This window comes from Genypterus blacodes, unplaced genomic scaffold, assembly GCF_046128005.1.
Source record: "Genypterus blacodes isolate CSIRO-AG114 ecotype Tasmania unplaced genomic scaffold, CSIRO-AGI_Gbla_v1 ptg000052l_1, whole genome shotgun sequence".
NCBI classification, from domain to species: Eukaryota; Metazoa; Chordata; class Actinopteri; order Ophidiiformes; family Ophidiidae; genus Genypterus; species Genypterus blacodes.
Genome location: NW_027466864.1, coordinates 4,371,923 through 4,389,902, shown reverse-complemented (window position 1 = coordinate 4,389,902; position 17,980 = coordinate 4,371,923). Strand labels below are relative to the sequence as shown.

Below are 17,980 nucleotides of genomic sequence, written 5' to 3'. Positions count from 1 at the left end.
GGAGTCATGACAGAGACATTGAGGCATGACAGAGACGTGGAGTCATGACAGAGACATGGAGGCATGACAGAGACGTGGAGTCATGACTGAGACATGGAGGCATGACAGAGACATGACAGAGACGAGGAGGCATGACAGAGACATGACAGATGTGGAGTCATGACTGAGACATGGAGGCATGACAGAGATGTGGAGTCATGACAGAGACGTGGAGGCATGACAGAGACATGACAGAGACGAGGAGGCATGACAGAGACGTGGAGGCATGACAGAGACATGACAGAGACGAGGAGGCATGACAGAAATGTGGAGGCATGACAGAGACGTGGAGGCATGACAGAGACATGGAGTCATGACAGAGACATGGAGTCATGACAGAGAAGTGGAGGCATGACAGACCCATGGAGGCAGGACAGAGACATGGAGTCATGACAAAGACATGGAGGCATGACCCAGTTATCTGGGATTAAATCAGTTAAGAAAACAAATATAAATAAGACGAGCATTGAATCGTTGCAATAATTTTGTGAGTGTGTGACCGTAAAGCGCCATAGGTCCAAACGAGTAACAGTCCTTCAACTGCTCACAGGCGGGGACACAAACACACCAGCACACACGCACACGCACACACACACACACACTATATATAGCTGCTCATTTGCAGTTTTGAATTATAAATGTGGCTTTATGAGGTTCTCACACATACACAAACAAATTCACACACACACACACTCGGGGAGGCAGTAAGGGGGTGGAAGGTGGGCTGGAGGGGGGGGTTGGCATAACAATGCAAAGCGGCACAGTGAGGGAGACAGATGGCAGCGAGGCTTTCGCTGGTGGAAGACAGACAAACTCTGCTGGATACTTCATTAGCATTAGCCAGTGTATTTTTAGAGTTCACTGACAAGAAGCGTGCAGGAGGTAGACACACCGGAGAGTGTGTGTGAGAGAGACAGTGTGTGTGTGGGGGGGAGCAGGGGGGGAGAAAGAAGGACATCCCAGCAGGAGTCATTAATATCAGCAGTAACACACTGAGCTGGATCAAAGCAAAGGCCATCACTGCTGTTGGGCTGGAGACGGGATGGAGCCCAGCATCAACACCACAGACCCAAACAAGAGGGGCTGGAGCCCAGCATCAGCACCACAGAACCAAACAAGAGGGGCTGGAGCCCAGCATCAGCACCAGGAGACATGTCTCTGTGTTACTGCTGATGCACAAACATCATCCAATAATTTCACAGTGTATTTCTAGATTCTGAATCCATTTCAGCACCAAATCACAGCACACACACTCCACGTTGAGGTGGTGTATGGTGCTCCAAGGCCTCATGGGACACAGAGAGAGAGAGAGAGAGAGAGAGAGAGAGAGAGAGAGAGAGAGAGAGAGAGAGAGAGAGAGAGAGAGAGAGAGAGAGAGAGAGAGAGAGAGAGAGAGAGAGAGAGAGAGACTCTCATTCGTGCATGAGTGAGCATGAACTGTAGCCGTGCAGGTCACACTGAGGGAGCCACCGGCCCGGATGCTGCCGGTACACTTGCTTGCTGAGCTCAGGCTGTTGACGAGGGAATCCGCGCCGGCCTGCAGAGGAAGCGCAGGCCGAGCACATGAACGCGCCGCTCACGGTCCCGATCGGACCGGACCGGACCGGGATGGACAAGTATCCGGCGCGCGTTTCACTCGCCGTGTCACCTGCTCGGTAGTGCTGCATGTTACGTTCAAAGGCGTTATTATGAAACAGCCTCAGAGACGTCAAAGCGCGCAGGATCGGTGATGATTCCCCGCAACAAACCCGGCCTGTGCCCGTGGAAAATGTCTGGCCTCTGCATAATGAATGAGGGAGGAAATATGTGACCCGCGGGCGGGATTGTGGCGTTTTTTTCTCCCAAAGATGTGTTGACATCAAGCGAGAGAGAGCGATAGTAGCATGTAGCCCCGGAGCGGAGCAGTAGCGTGTGTGTGTGTGTGTGTGTGTGTGTGTGTGTGTGTGTGTGTGTGTGTGTGTGTGTGTGTGTGTGTGTGTACTTACTATGAGTTTCGATGCGCTCAGCCGAGATACCAGCGCGTCCTCCGGGTGGGACCGTCCGGGGAGCAGCCAGGGGCGAATTATTGGGTCGGAACACGCATCTCTGCACCGATGTTCTGGCTGGGTTGGTGCGGCTGTGAGTGTGCAAGCTGCTCCGCGCGTAAACGGGACGTTACAAACACAAAACGCATCTTATTCGGGTTCCATCCACGTATGGCGGCGGCGCGCGACAACGGCGACAAATGACAGAAGGAAACAAACACATCCACAGAAAAAAAACATACATGTAGTCAGAAACACATACATGTACTACACACACACGCGTCCACGGGAGCGACGAAGCAGCGATCCGCCACACTCCCCTCCCTTCTTCCTCCCTCTCCCCCCTACAAGCCGGAGCTAATTCACGACGTCATGATGGAGACGCACCGTGCGTAACAGCACCCCTCCTCCTCCTCCTCTTCCTCTTCCCCGGGATGAAGCGCACTAAGGTCCGGGCCTCACAGCAGCCGAATATCGTAATGAATCTTAAGAGGAAGCTTTAGATTTGTGATGTGGTTTTTTTTTCTTTCATCCCGCAGTGAATGATTGTCTCGCGGCAGGAGGCGCAGGCTCGGATGGAGGCGCGGGTGTGGTCGTTGGCTGTGACTCCACCGCCGTTAAGCCTTGATTTTTTTTTTCTCTCCTAAAGCCTCTTTGGAGCTTAACGCGGCGAAGCAGCAGTCAGTCATTTTCTACAACACTGGTCATTACAGAGGCGCCTTCCTCCTCTCCCTCCGCCCCACAATCCCCTGCTCCTCTCCCTCCATCATCACCATCACCATCATCACTCTGCCTCACATTTAGATCTCTGCTGAATAATTGAAGCCCAGCGGAGAGGAAGACATCACCTCCCCCCCACCCTTCCCCCTTCCCCCCTCCTGCCTGCGTCCCTCTGTGAGACATGGGTTCACATCCCGTCCCCTTGGACATACTGCATCTCTCTAGTAAACACACAAAGCAGGGAAGTGTTATCTGATGTTTTATTGATTATACGTATGACTGCGTAAAGGGCAAACAGTACGTGACAGTGTGACAGAAATCACAGATAGCTGATGTCATCAAAACGGTGAACACAAATTGTTAAGACAGCGGTGGAGGAGGGGGGGTGTTGTGGATAAACTGTCATCAATCAGCTGTGAAGAAGGTGTCGAGTCAAATGGAATTATTCACAACAGCTGTACAACAAGATTTGTCAAATATTCAAATCGGCAACACAAAGTAACTGTACACGTCCGTTTGTCCCGGCTTTGGAATAATTACACACATTTACAAGTCGCCTCTGCCGCCGCCCTCGTTTTGCAGCTTTACACTTTGACAAATCAAAGTGTGTGTGTATGGGGGGGGGGGGGGGGGGTCTGATCACAAACCTGCCGCTCTGCTTCCAGGTGAGATTCTTATTCTAACCAACGCTCAATTTGTTCCGTGTCACGTGTCAAGGCACACGTCACAATGACAAATTACGAGGGAAGATTTATTTTTAAAAACAAAAAATAAGGCAAACCAAAGCTAGAATTGGTTCTGGTGCAAACGTAAACAACAGCGAGATAATAAAGATAAAAATCAGAAAGACAAACCCGTCACTTTAGTATCCCTGGTGTCAGCGCCGGTTTGATCATATCGCCCTGAATAAATATGTCATACATTTCTACATAAATAGCCGATTGGGAGTTCATGCCATGTCACCATGGAAACAGTCACGCCGAGTCGGAGCCCCCCCCCCCGTCCGACTCTCCAGCTCGCTCCGTTTGAGCGGGTGAAGGAATTCTCAATAAAACGCATTCTCCGGTGCCGAAGGAACACAAACAGTAGAGGCACTCCGCCTGTCACAGCAGATAAATAACACCAGGCGTGAGCTGGAACATGCTTTCACCCTCGTGTGACCCCCCGGGGGTGTGGGGGAGCAAACGAGAGGCGCTTTGTGACGAGCCAGTGAATTAGAGCGAGGACGATGCCTTTCCACTCACAGCGTCCGCCCAGAGACGCCTGGGCCTCGCCTTCATGCTCCTGGAACACTGAGTCAGTTTCTCCTCAGGGCGCCTGTGTATATATATTTATATATATATAGAGAGATTTGTCCTTGAGGGGGGGGGGGAGGAGTGTTATAACTTAGTTACAGTAGTATGAAGTTGTGTGTCAGTTGTCAGTCACGTACCTGTGCTTGTATCATACACCTGCAACACTGCGCCGCTCTGCTTCTTCCACTCCTGCGGCAAATTCACTGATTTTACACTTTGGTTGTACCAATGTGGTAGAGCGCTTTATTCTGCGTTTGTACTTTTAAGAGTTACACTACAAACTCCCAATGTTGACACTGTTTCTCTCAGTGTTGCCATAACGACTGCGACGGCCTTACAGACTGAAGCTGCGGTGGTGCTGCTTGTAGAACTGCTGCTGGCGCTCTTTGGCGGCCGTATCCGTCAGCTTGTCCCGTCTCTCCGTTGTCACGCCCGCCCTGTCTCTCTCCGCCTCGTCCCCGGTCACGCTCCCCACGTCGCTGAGGTCCCCGAGGTGCTCGATGGAGTCGTATTTCTCCAGGTCGGAAGCGATGGTCTGCAGACTGAAGACCGAGAGGGAATCTGAGCCGGCCCGCTCGCGCTCCTTCTCGCTCTCCTTCTCCCGGTGCTTCACCAGATCGATGGCTGCTTCCGCTCGTTTCTTCCCCGCATTGCCGCCGCCGCAGGCTCCGGCGCCTTCCTGGACCCTGCTGTCGGACTCTGCTCCGATGGGGGGGCTCCTGCCGACGCAGACGGAGGCCCGCGCCCCTTCCACCTGGTCCCTCCCCCTCTGGGCGTGGATTTGCTCGCTGATCTGCTCCAGGTTCCGCAGGGCGATGGAATAACGGCTCTTCACTTTGGCCACGTGTTGCTCCAGCTGCAACACTTTGGTCTTGCTCTCCTGGAGTCACACAGACGGCAGAGCAACTTTTCATCATCAATTTCAACATTGATCTTATGCCACCAGGCTAATAACCTTCAGGTGACCTCTAGTAAATCCATAATCTAAAGAATACATCATCATCACATTTGTGGCCACATCAGCAGCATAGTGACACACAGCTTACAGCACGGGAGTGAGAGTGGGAGACGGGACAGAGCAGAGGTGTCGCTGGTCTCACTACATCTGGATTACCTCCAGTATGTGGTTGAACTGGGCCTTGAGCTCAAAGTAAGGCTTGGACTTCACGATGACCCTTTTGAGGGACTTCTGCAGCATCTGGACCCGAGCCTCGGCCTCCTGGCAGGCGTGGGTGACGCGCATGTGCTCCCTCTCGCTACGGAGACGCTCCTCCTCCGCTTCATTCACCTGAGGAAAACGTGAGCAGGCACCAGTGAACACAACAGCTCGGCGTTTCTGAGGCTCTCCGACCGCCACGTCAGCTTTCCCTCCTTTATACTGCGGTTTACAAAGCTGCCTGTCAGATTTATGTCCACGCGCTGCAGAGATAGTCCTGCTGCAGCTGCATTTACATCTCTCCTGAGTATCGTCAGTGAAATAAGGACGGCGCTGCACTAATTTGTCCCTAATTTATCTTTTGAGCGACTGTTGGACGAGCCGATGAAGCCGTTTCTGTGTTTCTGAAGCAGTGGTTTGACGTTCTGGTCTACTGCCCCCAGTTAAACTGTGTGTTGTTTGTCTCCACAGGCCCCCTCCCCCCCTCCCCTCCGTTACCTTGGACGTGGCGTGATTGAGCATCTCCTGCCAGGTGGGATCCAGCGTGTTCTTCCCGTCAGCCATCAGGCCCTGCTCCGCCACATAGACCATCTCCCTGGCAGCCGTGTGCATGGAGACGGCTCTCTCATAGCTCAGAGCCGCCTTCTGGGTCTCCTGCTGTGCCTGCGGAGACACGACAACCAATGGCAGCTCGCTTTAGAGAGACGCGATGAGGCAACACTTACGTCCGCCGTTTAGCCATATCACAACAAGATCACTCTCCTAAACTGTTTAGATGAATAATAGCTTTGTCTGGAAGTGCATCAGGTCAGACATCTCCGCTTTAGTGCAAAGAGGGGAGAAGACACTTAATGTTGTCTTTCTCCAAAAGCAGAGCAGGAAAACACACACACACACACACACACACACACACACACACACACACACACACACACACACACACACACACACACACACACACACACACACACACACACACACACACACACACACACACACACACACACACACACACACACACACACACACACACACACACACACACACACACACACACACACACACACACCTCTTTGGCCAGGCGGCGAGCTTCATAGTACGGTCTGGCCTTCTCTATGCAGCCGCCCAGCTGGGAGCTCTGGGCGTTCAGCTTCCTGGCCGACTCGGTGAGGATCTTCCTGTACCCTGATCTGGCATCCTGGATGAAGGATGAATGAAATCACATTTACTCACAGTGGAGGTATTGATTAGATTCCACAGGGGAGTGTGACTGGAAAGTGAGCGACCAATTCAAAGACATTTCAAATATAATTACCATCGATTTACATCTTCTGGGTGGAGTAAGGAGATATTTTGTTGTAGAAACAAACTAACAAGTAATTTCAAGTGCTGCAGTTAATGAACTCCTGCATTTATTACTACTTTTACAGAATGATAAACTAGTTTTAAATTCAGTTTCCGGTGTAGAAAGCCGTTGTAACGTGCATGGATGGATGATGGAACACGTGTCTCACTTACATCTAACTGCAGCTCCAGCTTGTTGATTTCTGCACTGGCTTCATTGAGGTGCTCCAGCTCCTCCTGTGGGACAAACAAAAATGTGATTGAATAGTTTGTCCCCCCTCGGTTAGGGTTAGGAACGACTCAAGACATCCAAGCCACACTGTAATGCATTTCACAGATTAGTTATCAGTGACCAGAGTGCAAAGATCACGGGATGGCAGCTGGTGAGGTTTGTCTCTTTGGAGCTCAGATAACTCAGATCAGCACAGATTAGACTTGATGAAACCAACCAAAACAAGATTAAGAACGACATTATCATCACCTTTTCTGTTCTTCTCGCCCAAAGTGCAGCAGCATGACCTCCGTACTTTGAGCAGAGCTGGAATTTGGCGTTTCAAGACAATCACATCGACTTGTATCTGATTTATGATGAAAATGGATTGAGGTTGACCTTTAATATAAACTGTTGTGTCAAGGAAATCGGGGGATTGAACCCAAGACCTCAAACATGCAAAGCAACACTGGGCTCCATCTCAAACTAGGGCTCCTCTCGGCTACAAGGGCCGATTACAAAGACACATGCAGGGCTGTTAGGACTGACTAATGCCGGTCAATTGTAAGAATGTAAAGTCACGGTGTCTCCTGTCTGCCCGTCTGTCTGTCTATCTATCCGTCTGCCTGCCTGCCTGCCTGCCTGCCTGCCTGTCGGAACCCTTCGGCCCCGTTGGTCCAGTTTAAACCACTAGAAACTGGATCTTCTCTTACCTGGATTCTGGGGTCCAGTTCCTCTTCGTAAGGACTGTGCACTTTCTCCCCCGTTCCCTTCTGTGTGTCTTCACCCTCGTCTTCCTCGCATGTGTCCCTCCGTGCAGTCTCCAGTGTTGCTTCGTTGCATTCTACAGCTTTCTCCTCCTCGTCCCCGTCCAGAATCACCTCCCTCCATTCGCCCATGTCAGATTCCCCGGACCCGGCGGGGCTCTCACGCAAGTCTCCCGGCTCCATTTCAGGCCTACGGGCACCTTTAGCCCAGTTTGTATCCCCGTCAGATAGAGCAATTCTCGTGTTTACTGCTGCGTGTGGTTCACTGAGCTCTTTGGTCCAGCTGCTGCGGCGTCATTGAGGTTTGTTAGCCGCTGAATGACACAACGACACGCAGCTACTGACGCGTGTAGCAGGCTAGCCAGCTAAAAGGCTAATACCGTTAGGGTCAATTCAAATGGTAACGTTTGTTTTGCGGCAAATAGTTTGAAAAAAAATAATAAAATCCAATATAAACGGAGGCCCGGCACCGTGTCGCCCCTCCGCCCGCGTTTTCAGCTCCATCTCTTACCGGTTCTCCCGTTACTTTAGCTAGGCTAGCTAGCTAGCAACTTTGATTTCACGTCATCGCTTCAAAGAGGTAAATAGCAGCTAGAAGCGAAGCCACGCGTTTGGACCTATGCGGCTGCCGTAGACACGTTCTCTGCCGACTTGCATCATAACTTCAGTCAATAAACACAGATTTAGATATAGTGACGTAATTTACTGTAATGGCTGTCACGTATTAAAATTGATTAAAATAACAGCAATTTTGCACGGCTGGTTAGGGTTAGCTTGTAATAGTCGTTTAAACAGAGTTCTTATATTTATCCACTTCAACTCTGAAGATAATGTTCTTTAGTGACACACTACTTCATTTCAGCCACACAAGAAGAAAAAAACATCAATGACACAGATGTACTCCATTTATTTACTTATTTCCGTAGAAGACGCAAACAATGAGATCTCAAATGACAAGATTATATTGCAATTATGATCAGTGACCACCACCATAAACAACCATAGCACAGATTAAGTACACTGGTACCAGACACAGACAGCACACAGGCTGCAGGTAATTGCATATATGTACTTCAAAACAAAGTGTCGAACTAGGTCATTGCATTGAATGCGTTCATGAATGTCATGTGCACAATTAGCGTAATAGAAAAATAGATCTCTGGTATTTCACAGCAGTGTTGGCTGTTCAGGCTGTATCCCACACTGGAAAAATACATTTGGAAATCATGAAAAAGACCTGAGAGGCACTGGCAATAACCCCTAGACCAGGAGGAAGCATGGAGTCAAATAGAGACAGTCTTTGGTCTGAAACGCTCCCCAAAAGTCTCCTGGAGGTAGGACTTCTTCTGGATTCTCATCAACCCCAGGTGGCATCATACCGGGTCCATCCTGGAGCTGGAGCCAAGTAGATTCTTCTTCCTTTTGATAGGAAACTGACCACCCCTCTGTATCCTGTCCTGGGGACTCCAGACTTCAAGTCATCCATGATCCCCAAGTTTTTGGCAAAGATTTTAAAAGAGTCCTTCGTAGAGTATTGAAGGCGAAAGGGCCCCGATCCTTTCAGCTGACCCCGCTTCACATCTTCGTATGTCACCACAGGGGCACTGTAAACCTCCTTCTCAAACTTCTCCCTATACGTCTCCTCCTTCAAGAAACTCAGGTCTAACTTGGTGAAAGGCACAAACTCAGAATTCAGTTTAATGTAGCGCAGGTATTTGTCATAAAATTGGCCCAGACTGACCCCTTGCCGGCCGAAGGTTAAAGTTCTAGAGATCTCCGGGCGGATGCAGGCGCGGTTGCGGCGCTGCTCCGGTTGCCGCATCCAGTCGTCCCAGAAGGACGCCGGCCACTTGGGCTCCAGCTCCTCCCAGACTTCCCTGCGCAGCATCCAGCCCAGGCCGGGAAAGAAGTCGGTCCGGTAGAGCAGGTTTGCCTGGCTGGGATCCACATAGCCGTCCCTGCCGTTGTCATTCCATGCGGAGACGCACCACAGGTTGGGGTCAGATTTCAGGACAGGATGCAACGCTCGGAAGTATTCAAAGAAGTCTGGCGCCACCTAGAGACAAAGTTCAATTTATCAGTTTACATGACGCCTGGCAACAAGTCACTCCTTTGGATGTGTGTGTTCGTGTGTGCACGCTTCAAAGTAAATAAAGTTGACTTGACTTTTATGTAACTTTTCACATACGACTGCATTACTTCTGTTTTTCATATGGACCTCATTCACTAGAATAAAAGTACATTTCCATAGGTTTCAACAATGCATGTCAATCAAACAACAAGGAAACAAGGAGGATTAAAAAGCTCGAGTGACTCTAAGGTTAGAAATGGGACGCTTACCTCCAGGTCGTCCTCCACGATCACCACAGAGGAATAGGACAGGTTCTTGAAGACCTGGTTGAGGGCCCAATGATAATGCCTGGAGATCTTGTAATAGCCTTGAAACTTCTTGTGGTCGGGTCTCACAGCGATATCTGACAGGTCAGGCTGTTTGAGGTGAACGACCTTATCGCCGTAAGAACCAATCACCTCAGCCGTCTCTGCGTGTCCACAGTCTTGGCTGACTATGATAGGGTGAAGCTCTGCTGAAGGACGGCGCTCCACCAGTTTGTCCAAACAGCGTCTCACAGTGACCCTGTTACAGGCGATGACCAGGACAGGGATGACGGGCTCTTGGGGGACCGGCTGCACCCGGCCTTTGTTAGACGGGTCCCACAGCGGCCGATGACCCTGGATCTGCAGAAGGATCTTCTTCTGGTTTTCTAGCTCCGCTTCAAAAACATCTGCCATGCGGAGCACATCGGCCACCACGTCGTTGGTCGGCCCGTCGCCCAGCTCTCTCTGCTCCCTGCCAGGCTGGGCGGGCTGCGGGGATCTGCCCCACAGCAGAAGCACCAGGATGGCATTCCAGGTGACAAACAGGAACGCACCACAGAGAATGACTGAGCCTCTCTTTCGGAGCATGGCCCAGGGAAGTCAACAGGGAGGGGGGAATACGAGAGGACAGGGTCTGGAGAGGAAGACGTGTCCTTAATACGCACTATACAAACAAGACATGGGAGGGACAGCCTGTGGCTCATCACAGGAGCACGATCACGCCTCTCATGTCACACAGCGTTTGGCTCAGTGCGCAGCTGCGAAAGTTACATGGACACAATCGAGTGTCAGCTGAGGGGGAAAGAGAGCAGATCTGCTGCAGGCCAGGACTCATCTTGGATTTCAAGTGCGACCCTGATCCAGATCTTCGACTCGCAATATCCACTTGCAGCTAGAACAATAAAACAAAGAAGAGAACATCATGTACAAGCGCTTTATCCACAGCACAGATAAGGAGACGCGTCCGTACAGAGAGGAAATGACACGTAAGGGAGACAGGGATAGGAAATATACAGAGAGACGGCAGAAAGTGGTGGAGATCACATGGATGCCGTCATTAGCTGGACCGATCGGCCCTCTGATCACCTGTGGCGCCTCCACACGTCGCGACTTAGTCCAACTGAACACGAAACCTCCCGACCTGTACTCGCTCTACGTCCCCAAACAGGTTCTCCGTGTAAATACGTGAGGAGGAGCGTGGGAATGAGCTCTTACCGTCACATCGTCTCCACTTCTTGTCCTCTCGCCATTTCCCGGCCCTGTCTTCGGTGACAACCATCAAAGTTAGCTGAGTGAGACGCGGGGAGCCGCGGCGTGGCTCCAGCCTCACGAGTTTCCCCCTCGATGAGACCAAGTTGCACTCTTGTACTTCTTCTTCTTTCTCGCCAGGAGGAGGAGGAGTAAATGTAACGACGCGACGGTTTCCGGGCGGTTGGGAAATGACAGGAAGTCCCGCCCCCACGTGTCCGTCAGAGGAATTGCACAATTTGGAGACGGTAAAGAGGACCGGAAGTGGCAAACGATTCTCTTTATAAGTAAATTCAACGCAGATGTTTTTATTTTTATATTCTGAAAAATGAATGCTGCAATTGCTTCAAGAATAAATTATGTACTCAAATCTTCTAAATAATTTAATCTTTATTTTTTTGTGTCCCAATATTTAATAAACATAAATAAACAATATTTAAGAGAGAGATTTTTTTTTACGGCAAAACTCTCTGTTGGGGGTAAAATAACTTTTTATTCAGAAGAAATGATCATTCTTTTTTTAATCTTTTTTTAAATTTATTTCCTTTGTCCATTGTAATATTTTGTACCTCGTTAAAAAGCAGATATGTCAGTGATTGAGTGTGTTGGTGATTTGTGAGCTAACTTCATATTGAAAGGTTTGGATTGGCAGGCTTACATAATGAGTGCCACGGATTGTTAGTATGGTTGGATGAAGTTTCTTCTTGGGGACAGTAATTCCATATTTAGTAAACAATACTCCATCTGCTCTCTGTGTCTTTTGGATGACAGCTTGTATGTGACACTTCTCAATGTTATCAGTGCTTTCACCTTCACACTGCGACACCTCTCAGTGAAATCACATCGTGTTGATTCAGATGTTCTGCTCTCGCTCGTTCTAACAAAGTAGTCGCGCTCCACTGAAGGCCTGTGGGGATTGAAACATTACACTGATATACTCAATAAATAGAGTGGGAGTGCTCTGTGTGTGTGTGTGTGTGTGTGTGTGTGTGTGTGTGTGTGTGTGTGTGTGTGTGTGTGTGTGTGTTTGTGTGTGTGTGTGTGTGTGTGTGCTTACATATCTAAAGGCTGCTGTAATAAGTGGCTGACTGGGACAGATTCCTCATTTCTCCTAAAATGGTAAATTAAGAACATAGAAGAGATTTTGGCACAAGTACAGTTCAGTATCTATTTTAGTTTTACTTCAGTAACTAAAACCAATCAACACTATGAATACCTTAAACACTAATCTATCCTTAGATTTGCATTAAGAATTTCTTTATTTGCACTGAACAGGACTTGACTGATAAGTTCCGAGGCCTAGTCTGTCATCATTTGACTCCAAGGTGTTGCACTTTCATTAGTTTCTTTTCAAACATCAATGCTGGAAAGGGTTTGTTAGGGCTGAAATGATGTGTTGTCTCAGAACAAGCAAAAGCCTTCAGGGTTGAAAGTCTCAGGGGGCCAAGTGAGGGGAGTCAGGTGCTGAACCAGTCACAATCCTGGACAGCAGCCAGCCAGTACATAATCCCTGCTCTCTGGCCTAGTTTTCACATCTTTGTACACTTCACAGGCCCTTGGTTACACGTCCTACGTTACTGGCTCCCATGGACACCGTCGATGTGCAAAAACACAGAAATGATCTTACTTTCACTCCTTGCTCACTTCCTTATTTATCAGGCTCAGAAATTTCCAATCAACTCTTCCGTCCTCGAAGCGGTTAAGTGTTGCTCATGTCATCCTTTTTCCGTTTGATCGTGGCCTGTGTGCTTGTACCAAACAACCTTTCTCTACACCATCTACAATCTTCTAACATCAGTTGAAGCGGCCATGTTAAGTCAATAAATAGCAGGTTTTAGTGCTGATTTGTCCTTGGACTCTCAGTCGGGTCCATCCTCTGTGATCTTTCGTCCCGAGCTGGAGGAGGAGCTGAGGTCCTGTGTGTTTGTCTGAAAGAGAACACAATACATCAGTGTTTATCTCAGGTGTTTTCACTCTGAACTGGTCTGAGATCCTAACGTGTGTGTGTGCTCACCTGCAGGGCCTGAGCCTCCTGTCTGCAGACTGGAGGGTGTGTAACAGTGTGAGTGCTGGACACTTTGGTAAACATCCTTTCTGACACCAGGGCCGTCAACAATAAGCAGGTGGTCTTCAGTGTCGACCACCATCCGCCGGACACCAGAGAGCGGATCTGCCCGGACTTCGAATACGGGACAGACACGGACACTTTCAGGAGCCCGCTTGGAGATTCGCTTAACTCCTGAAGCAGAAGTGTTTTCCTAAACTGTAACGCCTCTCGTCTCATCGTTATTGGTATTAACTGCGAGCTCTTATCGCGTCCAGGCAGCTTGGGTATCAGTTTGCGCGCCACCTGTCGCACCAGAAGCGCGTTCTGGACCGCTGGCGCCGCACACTGCGCGTCCTCTCCGGCCCACGGTCTCCACTGCGATCGTGGCTCTATCTTGCCCCGTAACTTGTCATCCGTTCGGACCGGCGCATACGCCGCGGACACTCTCTTCCCAATAACAACGCGTTCTCCCCGGAGAAAAGTCTCCCACGTTGACGCCGGGTTTGACCGTGAGCGCTCCGCGGCCCGGCCGAGGCTGTACGCGGCGGCGGCGGCGGTGGCAGGCCGCTTGGTCGGCGGATTCCTGGTCAAAATGTTCCCACGGCACCGGAGGACCGCGGACAGGGCCGAGGCGGAGGGAGTGGAGGCCATGGGGGCTCCGCTGGGTCTGCAGGATCCCGGACTGGACTCACAGTTTATTCAGACTCTATCCAGGCTCTCACAGTCACATTACGTTAAGGTTCATTTGCTTTGGGGTAAGGGGGGGGGTCTCTGGTCTGGCCCACATTGCTTCTGAGGGGGGGCTCTTGGGTGGGTGTGTCTTCAGATCTTGGGGAGTAACTAAGTACTCGTTATTTATTATCAATTCTATTCTGGGAGAGTTTTTCCTCTATGAACACCTTCCTCTGAGCCACGTGATTTCAGATGTCATTTCATGTAAAAGCTTTGAGTGAATCTGTGGACAGATTGCGTGGTGTCATGTTCTGTTACATGTTTTAAATCTCTTCCACTGTATTGATATTGTTCAATCTTCTGGAGTTTTCAGGTTTAAACACTGAACATTGTGTCACTTTTACAGATGCAATCCTTGCAATATAAAGCACTTTCGTTTATTACTCACTGAACCTTATCCTCACATTACATTCCATTGTATTGTTCTCTTTATTTATATACAGTGCATGAATGTCCAGATTGGTTTGGAGGTGAAGCAGACTGAAGCATAATCAGGTCATCAAGGAAACTCATGTGACTCATTTGTGTTCTCCTTTGTCAGGTTTGTTGTTCCTGGTTGCTTTGGTACGCGGTGTGTTTTCCTGCCAAATACTGATAGATGTCAGCTCAGACTCCAAACTCCCCTGAGGTCCCAGAGAAAAGCAATAAGAAAAAGCCACAGAAATACAAAACATCCGAGCTGTCAAACAGGTTTTTCCTCAGCAGAGTGAATCTTTGCGTCACGCAGTCAGCTGCTGTGTTTACACCACTAGAGGGGATCAGATGTCAAGAAAATGTTGTTTCCACAACAGGCAGCAGATCTGTTTTGACAGTTTGCTGCCTCAGAAGATGGCACACGACGAGGAAGCCCCCCCATTACACCTTCAATACCAAATAACACCAATAAATGATCAAACAGGCTCAATTTTGATTCACGTGATGGCAATGAAACGATGGCTCATTATAATGCTTTATTCAAATCATCCAGAAAAGACTGAGAAATAAAGTCAAATCTTCTGAGTGAAAAGAAAAACAAAACAAAAAATATATAGAGATAATATATCAATAAATCTGTGGAAATATACAAAGATGTTCAGATATAAACAAATACAAAACCTGAATCCTGTATTCTGATTGGCCCAATGCAATAAAGAATACTAGTGAAGTGCATCTCAGTATTTACACATTATTCATTATTATGTGTCATTCCTTTACACACAGTTAAGGCCATCACAGTCATTCTGAAGTATTTTAAAAAGTATGTTGTGCCTGTTTGCTACATGGAACTTTTGGATTTATGTCCCTTGTTATTGTTACTTCACGTCTAGTTCTCCTTCATTCCTTTGTTTCTACAGCTTAACCGTGACCCAGTGCCTCTATCAGCTCCTCTCCACCGTCACAGAGCAAAGGGGGCCGACCAGTCCCGGGCCAAACACAGTGTTTGCACTTCACACTCTTCACATCCTGTCCCCCCCTCCTGTCCCCTCAGGGTCTCGTATGCTAACCCTGACTGTTCGTCTGGTTCCCTGCTGGAATCGGCTTCCCCTGAACCATCGCTCTCGGTATGATCACAAAAGCCAGAATTCCCACCAGCATCAGCGCCACGGTGATGGTGATGATGGACGCCACCACGGCGTAATAGCACTGATCCGAGCGGAACAACCTGCGCAGGCGACCCCTGACCCTGTTGGGAGGCCTTCCCACGTTGACAACAGTTGCCGGGGCCGCTCCTAGCTCCATGGCACTCAGGTTGGGGTCACCGCCTGCCGTCACCTGACCGTCCGGCTTCTTTTTTGGCAGAGTGATGCTGGTCTTGATGGGGCCGCTGGACGCGGGCTTCTTCAGGACCAGCTTCCCTTTGCTGCGCTGGAAGCGGATAGAGAGCGCCCGTTGCATATCTGGTGGGAGTTTGCCTATGATGTCTTGGTTGTTGCCCAGACGTGGCAGATCCTGGCCGTGGGGGAGAGCGGTTAGTTCCCGGCACACGGGGCACGGCAGGGTCTTGACCTCAGGGACGGTCACGTTGATGCGGGCCAGGCACTCCAGACAGAACGTGTGCCCACAGGAGAGCAGCTTGGGCGTCTTGAAGATGTTGTCGTAGGAGCAGAAGCACACGGAGCACTCGGTCTCCTCCACGTCATTCTCAGGAGGCTTCGTCTTCCTCCGATCGCCGTCTCCTTCCCCCCTGTCTCGCGTCCGGGTCTCCTCGCTTCTCCCACGCCGCCTCCTCTCTCCTTGATACCTGTCCCTCCTCCTCCCTCGGTCTCTCTCCACTCTCTCCGAGTCGATGCTCCTGGACCTCCTCACTTTCACAGGCTTCTCCTTCTTCCACTGCTCCGGCTTGCTGTTCTTCTCCTTCTGATCGGGTTTGGGTTTGACGTTGGGGGCCTGCCTGGCGCCGCGGCTGTGGTCCCTGTGTCGCTCCCTGTTATCACTCATGTCGACGGACGGAAGATGTCAGAGGTAGAATTCCTTGTTGGTTTGACTGGGATAAAGGACGGTTCACAGTTTTCTCAGGGGAACTAAAGGGAAATGAAACTTGGATTAGATGAGTGTGTCCACATAAGGAAAGAGAGGAAGAATGTGGCTGCACTATCACTTTGCTGAGGCACGATGATGAAGCAATAAACCCTAATCTGCTGATATCTAACATATTGTATCGGACGCTATCTGCTGACTGATTTCTCGTCTACTGAACAAGCATGTGTAACCTTTGCCTTGATAGTAAGAAGTTGCTATTTGTTTAATAGGCTTTCCTGTTTCAGAAGTCAACAGCCTGGAGTGAAAACAACCTGCAGGACTCGAAAGGCTTCACGTTTCAGCTTCAGCTTTTACTGTGCTACGGTCTAGTTGTGCCGAAACCTGTTAAACCAAGAGTGTCATTTCTGTTTGACTCCTCTTTGTTTTGATGTCATAGCAAACATTCCATCATACTAGCCGTGCACAGTTAACCATTAACTTCACGTGTTTAATCTGTGAGCATTTTATGCATTTGCTCAAAAAAAGTACAGTACATTTGTTTTAAGACTTCTAGTTTAGTCACAGGCGAGGATATTAAAGATAATATGAGTCGATAAGTCAGAAGCAGCTGGCAGAGCAGTTCCTCTCCAGGAGACACTGAGGCAGCTTGTAAACACACTGACCTGCTGAGGTAGATGAGTGTTGGATCAGGCCATCAGAGGTGAACCATCTCCAGTGTGTGTGAGTGCGTGAGTGTGTGTGTCTGCACGCATCAGGCTCCTTCATTCCACCGCCTCTGAACACTCCGTCCCCTCTTCTGCCGTCGTTCACGGTGGGACGCAGCACTGCCTCCTGCGGGCGGCCCTCCTCCTCCTTCTCTTCCTCCTCCTCCCGCCCGCCCTCCCTCCCTCAGCTCTCCCGCCTGACCTGTCGGACCGGTCCGAGTGGGATTAGAGCCATGTTGTGATAGTGTGTGAGTGTGGAATATGTACTGTAAATACTCTGTCATGTATTTAGACATGTGACACAGCAGCAGCAGCATCTGTCATTGAAGTCTGACACACATGGAGCCTCGACACGGTTTTGAGAATCAAGCTCACTTTAATTCTTCTTTCTCTCAGTTCTTTGTTATTCACCTGATTCAGGCTCAGATGCTCGATCACATGTGCAAGCAGGAAATCATGTGTGGTTTCATTTGCGATAGGGATCAGGAAAAACAATAGTGGCTGTATGGAAAATTCCACTGTCACCCAAGTGAAGTGGACAGAGGCGTCAACACCACAGTGTGTGTGTGTGTGTATGTGTATGTGTGTGTGTGTAGCAGACATAACTGTCATACCTGCACTGATCCTTTGTCACATTGCGGTTTTGCCACAGCAACTCAAGCTCCCACGTTTCATTAGAGGAAAAACAACACACACACAGTTTGCTCAGTCAGTCTTCATGTAAACCCTTCCATTCATCAAAGATTTTTAATAGAGGAAAACTAACATTTACATGTACCGGCTCAAGTAGAGCTCCATTCAAATATTTACACACACACACACACACACACACACACACACACACACACACACACACA

General features: G+C 49.5%; 5 protein-coding genes and 1 long non-coding RNA gene across 7 annotated transcripts in view; 1 reads left to right on the top strand and 5 right to left on the bottom strand.

Moving 5' to 3' along the window:
• gabbr1a (gamma-aminobutyric acid (GABA) B receptor, 1a) overlaps positions 1–2,399 on the bottom strand; it is a 44,983-nt gene extending 42,584 nt beyond the window's left edge. For both annotated transcript variants that reach the window (XM_076150437.1, XM_076150438.1), the window contains exon 1: positions 2,025–2,399. The gene's annotated coding sequence lies outside the window, so the exon portion shown is untranslated. The remainder of the gene's footprint in view (positions 1–2,024) is intronic.
• A 630-nt stretch (positions 2,400–3,029) lies between these two features.
• On the bottom strand, positions 3,030–8,177 carry sh3bp5la (SH3-binding domain protein 5-like, a). The gene is made up of 6 exons (XM_076150522.1): positions 7,503–8,177; positions 6,753–6,815; positions 6,304–6,432; positions 5,733–5,897; positions 5,193–5,366; positions 3,030–4,958 (listed from the first exon to the last, which is right to left on the bottom strand). Exons 1-6 carry the CDS (start codon positions 7,737–7,739, stop codon positions 4,413–4,415), a joined length of 1,314 nt encoding a protein of 437 aa, XP_076006637.1. The 5' UTR covers positions 7,740–8,177; the 3' UTR covers positions 3,030–4,412.
• Positions 8,178–8,439: 262 nt separating this feature from the next.
• Positions 8,440–11,368, bottom strand: mgat1a (alpha-1,3-mannosyl-glycoprotein 2-beta-N-acetylglucosaminyltransferase a). Its single transcript, XM_076150243.1, has 3 exons — positions 11,148–11,368; positions 9,897–10,824; positions 8,440–9,612 (listed from the first exon to the last, which is right to left on the bottom strand). Exons 2-3 carry the CDS (start codon positions 10,518–10,520, stop codon positions 8,914–8,916), a joined length of 1,323 nt encoding a protein of 440 aa, XP_076006358.1. The 5' UTR covers positions 10,521–10,824; positions 11,148–11,368; the 3' UTR covers positions 8,440–8,913.
• Positions 11,369–11,490: 122 nt separating this feature from the next.
• LOC143000814 (uncharacterized) lies at positions 11,491–13,978 on the bottom strand. Its single transcript, XM_076150245.1, has 2 exons — positions 13,195–13,978; positions 11,491–13,108 (listed from the first exon to the last, which is right to left on the bottom strand). Exons 1-2 carry the CDS (start codon positions 13,876–13,878, stop codon positions 13,040–13,042), a joined length of 753 nt encoding a protein of 250 aa, XP_076006360.1. The 5' UTR covers positions 13,879–13,978; the 3' UTR covers positions 11,491–13,039.
• Positions 13,897–14,769, top strand: LOC143000815 (uncharacterized). Its single transcript, XR_012963660.1, has 2 exons — positions 13,897–13,982; positions 14,403–14,769. It is a non-coding gene; the product is annotated as an uncharacterized LOC143000815 (long non-coding RNA).
• A 121-nt stretch (positions 14,770–14,890) lies between these two features.
• rnf183 (ring finger protein 183) lies at positions 14,891–17,254 on the bottom strand. The gene is made up of 2 exons (XM_076150244.1): positions 17,082–17,254; positions 14,891–16,460 (listed from the first exon to the last, which is right to left on the bottom strand). The coding sequence occupies exon 2, from the start codon at positions 16,375–16,377 to the stop codon at positions 15,439–15,441; it is 939 nt and encodes a 312-aa protein (XP_076006359.1). The 5' UTR covers positions 16,378–16,460; positions 17,082–17,254; the 3' UTR covers positions 14,891–15,438.
• Positions 17,255–17,980: the final 726 nt, after the last annotated feature.

Bases quoted from the DNA above. Each gene is read 5' to 3' on its own strand.
- sh3bp5la (XM_076150522.1), bottom strand. From the start codon at position 7,739: ATGGAGCCGGGAGACTTGCGTGAGAGCCCCGCCGGGTCCGGGGAATCT. The intron at 6,816-7,502 runs GTAAGAGAAGAT...TTTGTCCCACAG, and splicing joins AACTGGACCCCAGAATCCAG to GAGGAGCTGGAGCACCTCAA. The intron at 4,959-5,192 runs GTAATCCAGATG...GTGTGACTCCAG, and splicing joins AGTTCAACCACATACTGGAG to GAGAGCAAGACCAAAGTGTT.
- mgat1a (XM_076150243.1), bottom strand. From the start codon at position 10,520: ATGCTCCGAAAGAGAGGCTCAGTCATTCTCTGTGGTGCGTTCCTGTTT. The intron at 9,613-9,896 runs GTAAGCGTCCCA...CTTTGTCTCTAG, and splicing joins TCGTGGAGGACGACCTGGAG to GTGGCGCCAGACTTCTTTGA.
- LOC143000814 (XM_076150245.1), bottom strand. From the start codon at position 13,878: ATGGCCTCCACTCCCTCCGCCTCGGCCCTGTCCGCGGTCCTCCGGTGC. The intron at 13,109-13,194 runs GTGAGCACACAC...GTTCTCTTTCAG, and splicing joins AGGAGGCTCAGGCCCTGCAG to ACAAACACACAGGACCTCAG.
- rnf183 (XM_076150244.1), bottom strand. From the start codon at position 16,377: ATGAGTGATAACAGGGAGCGACACAGGGACCACAGCCGCGGCGCCAGG.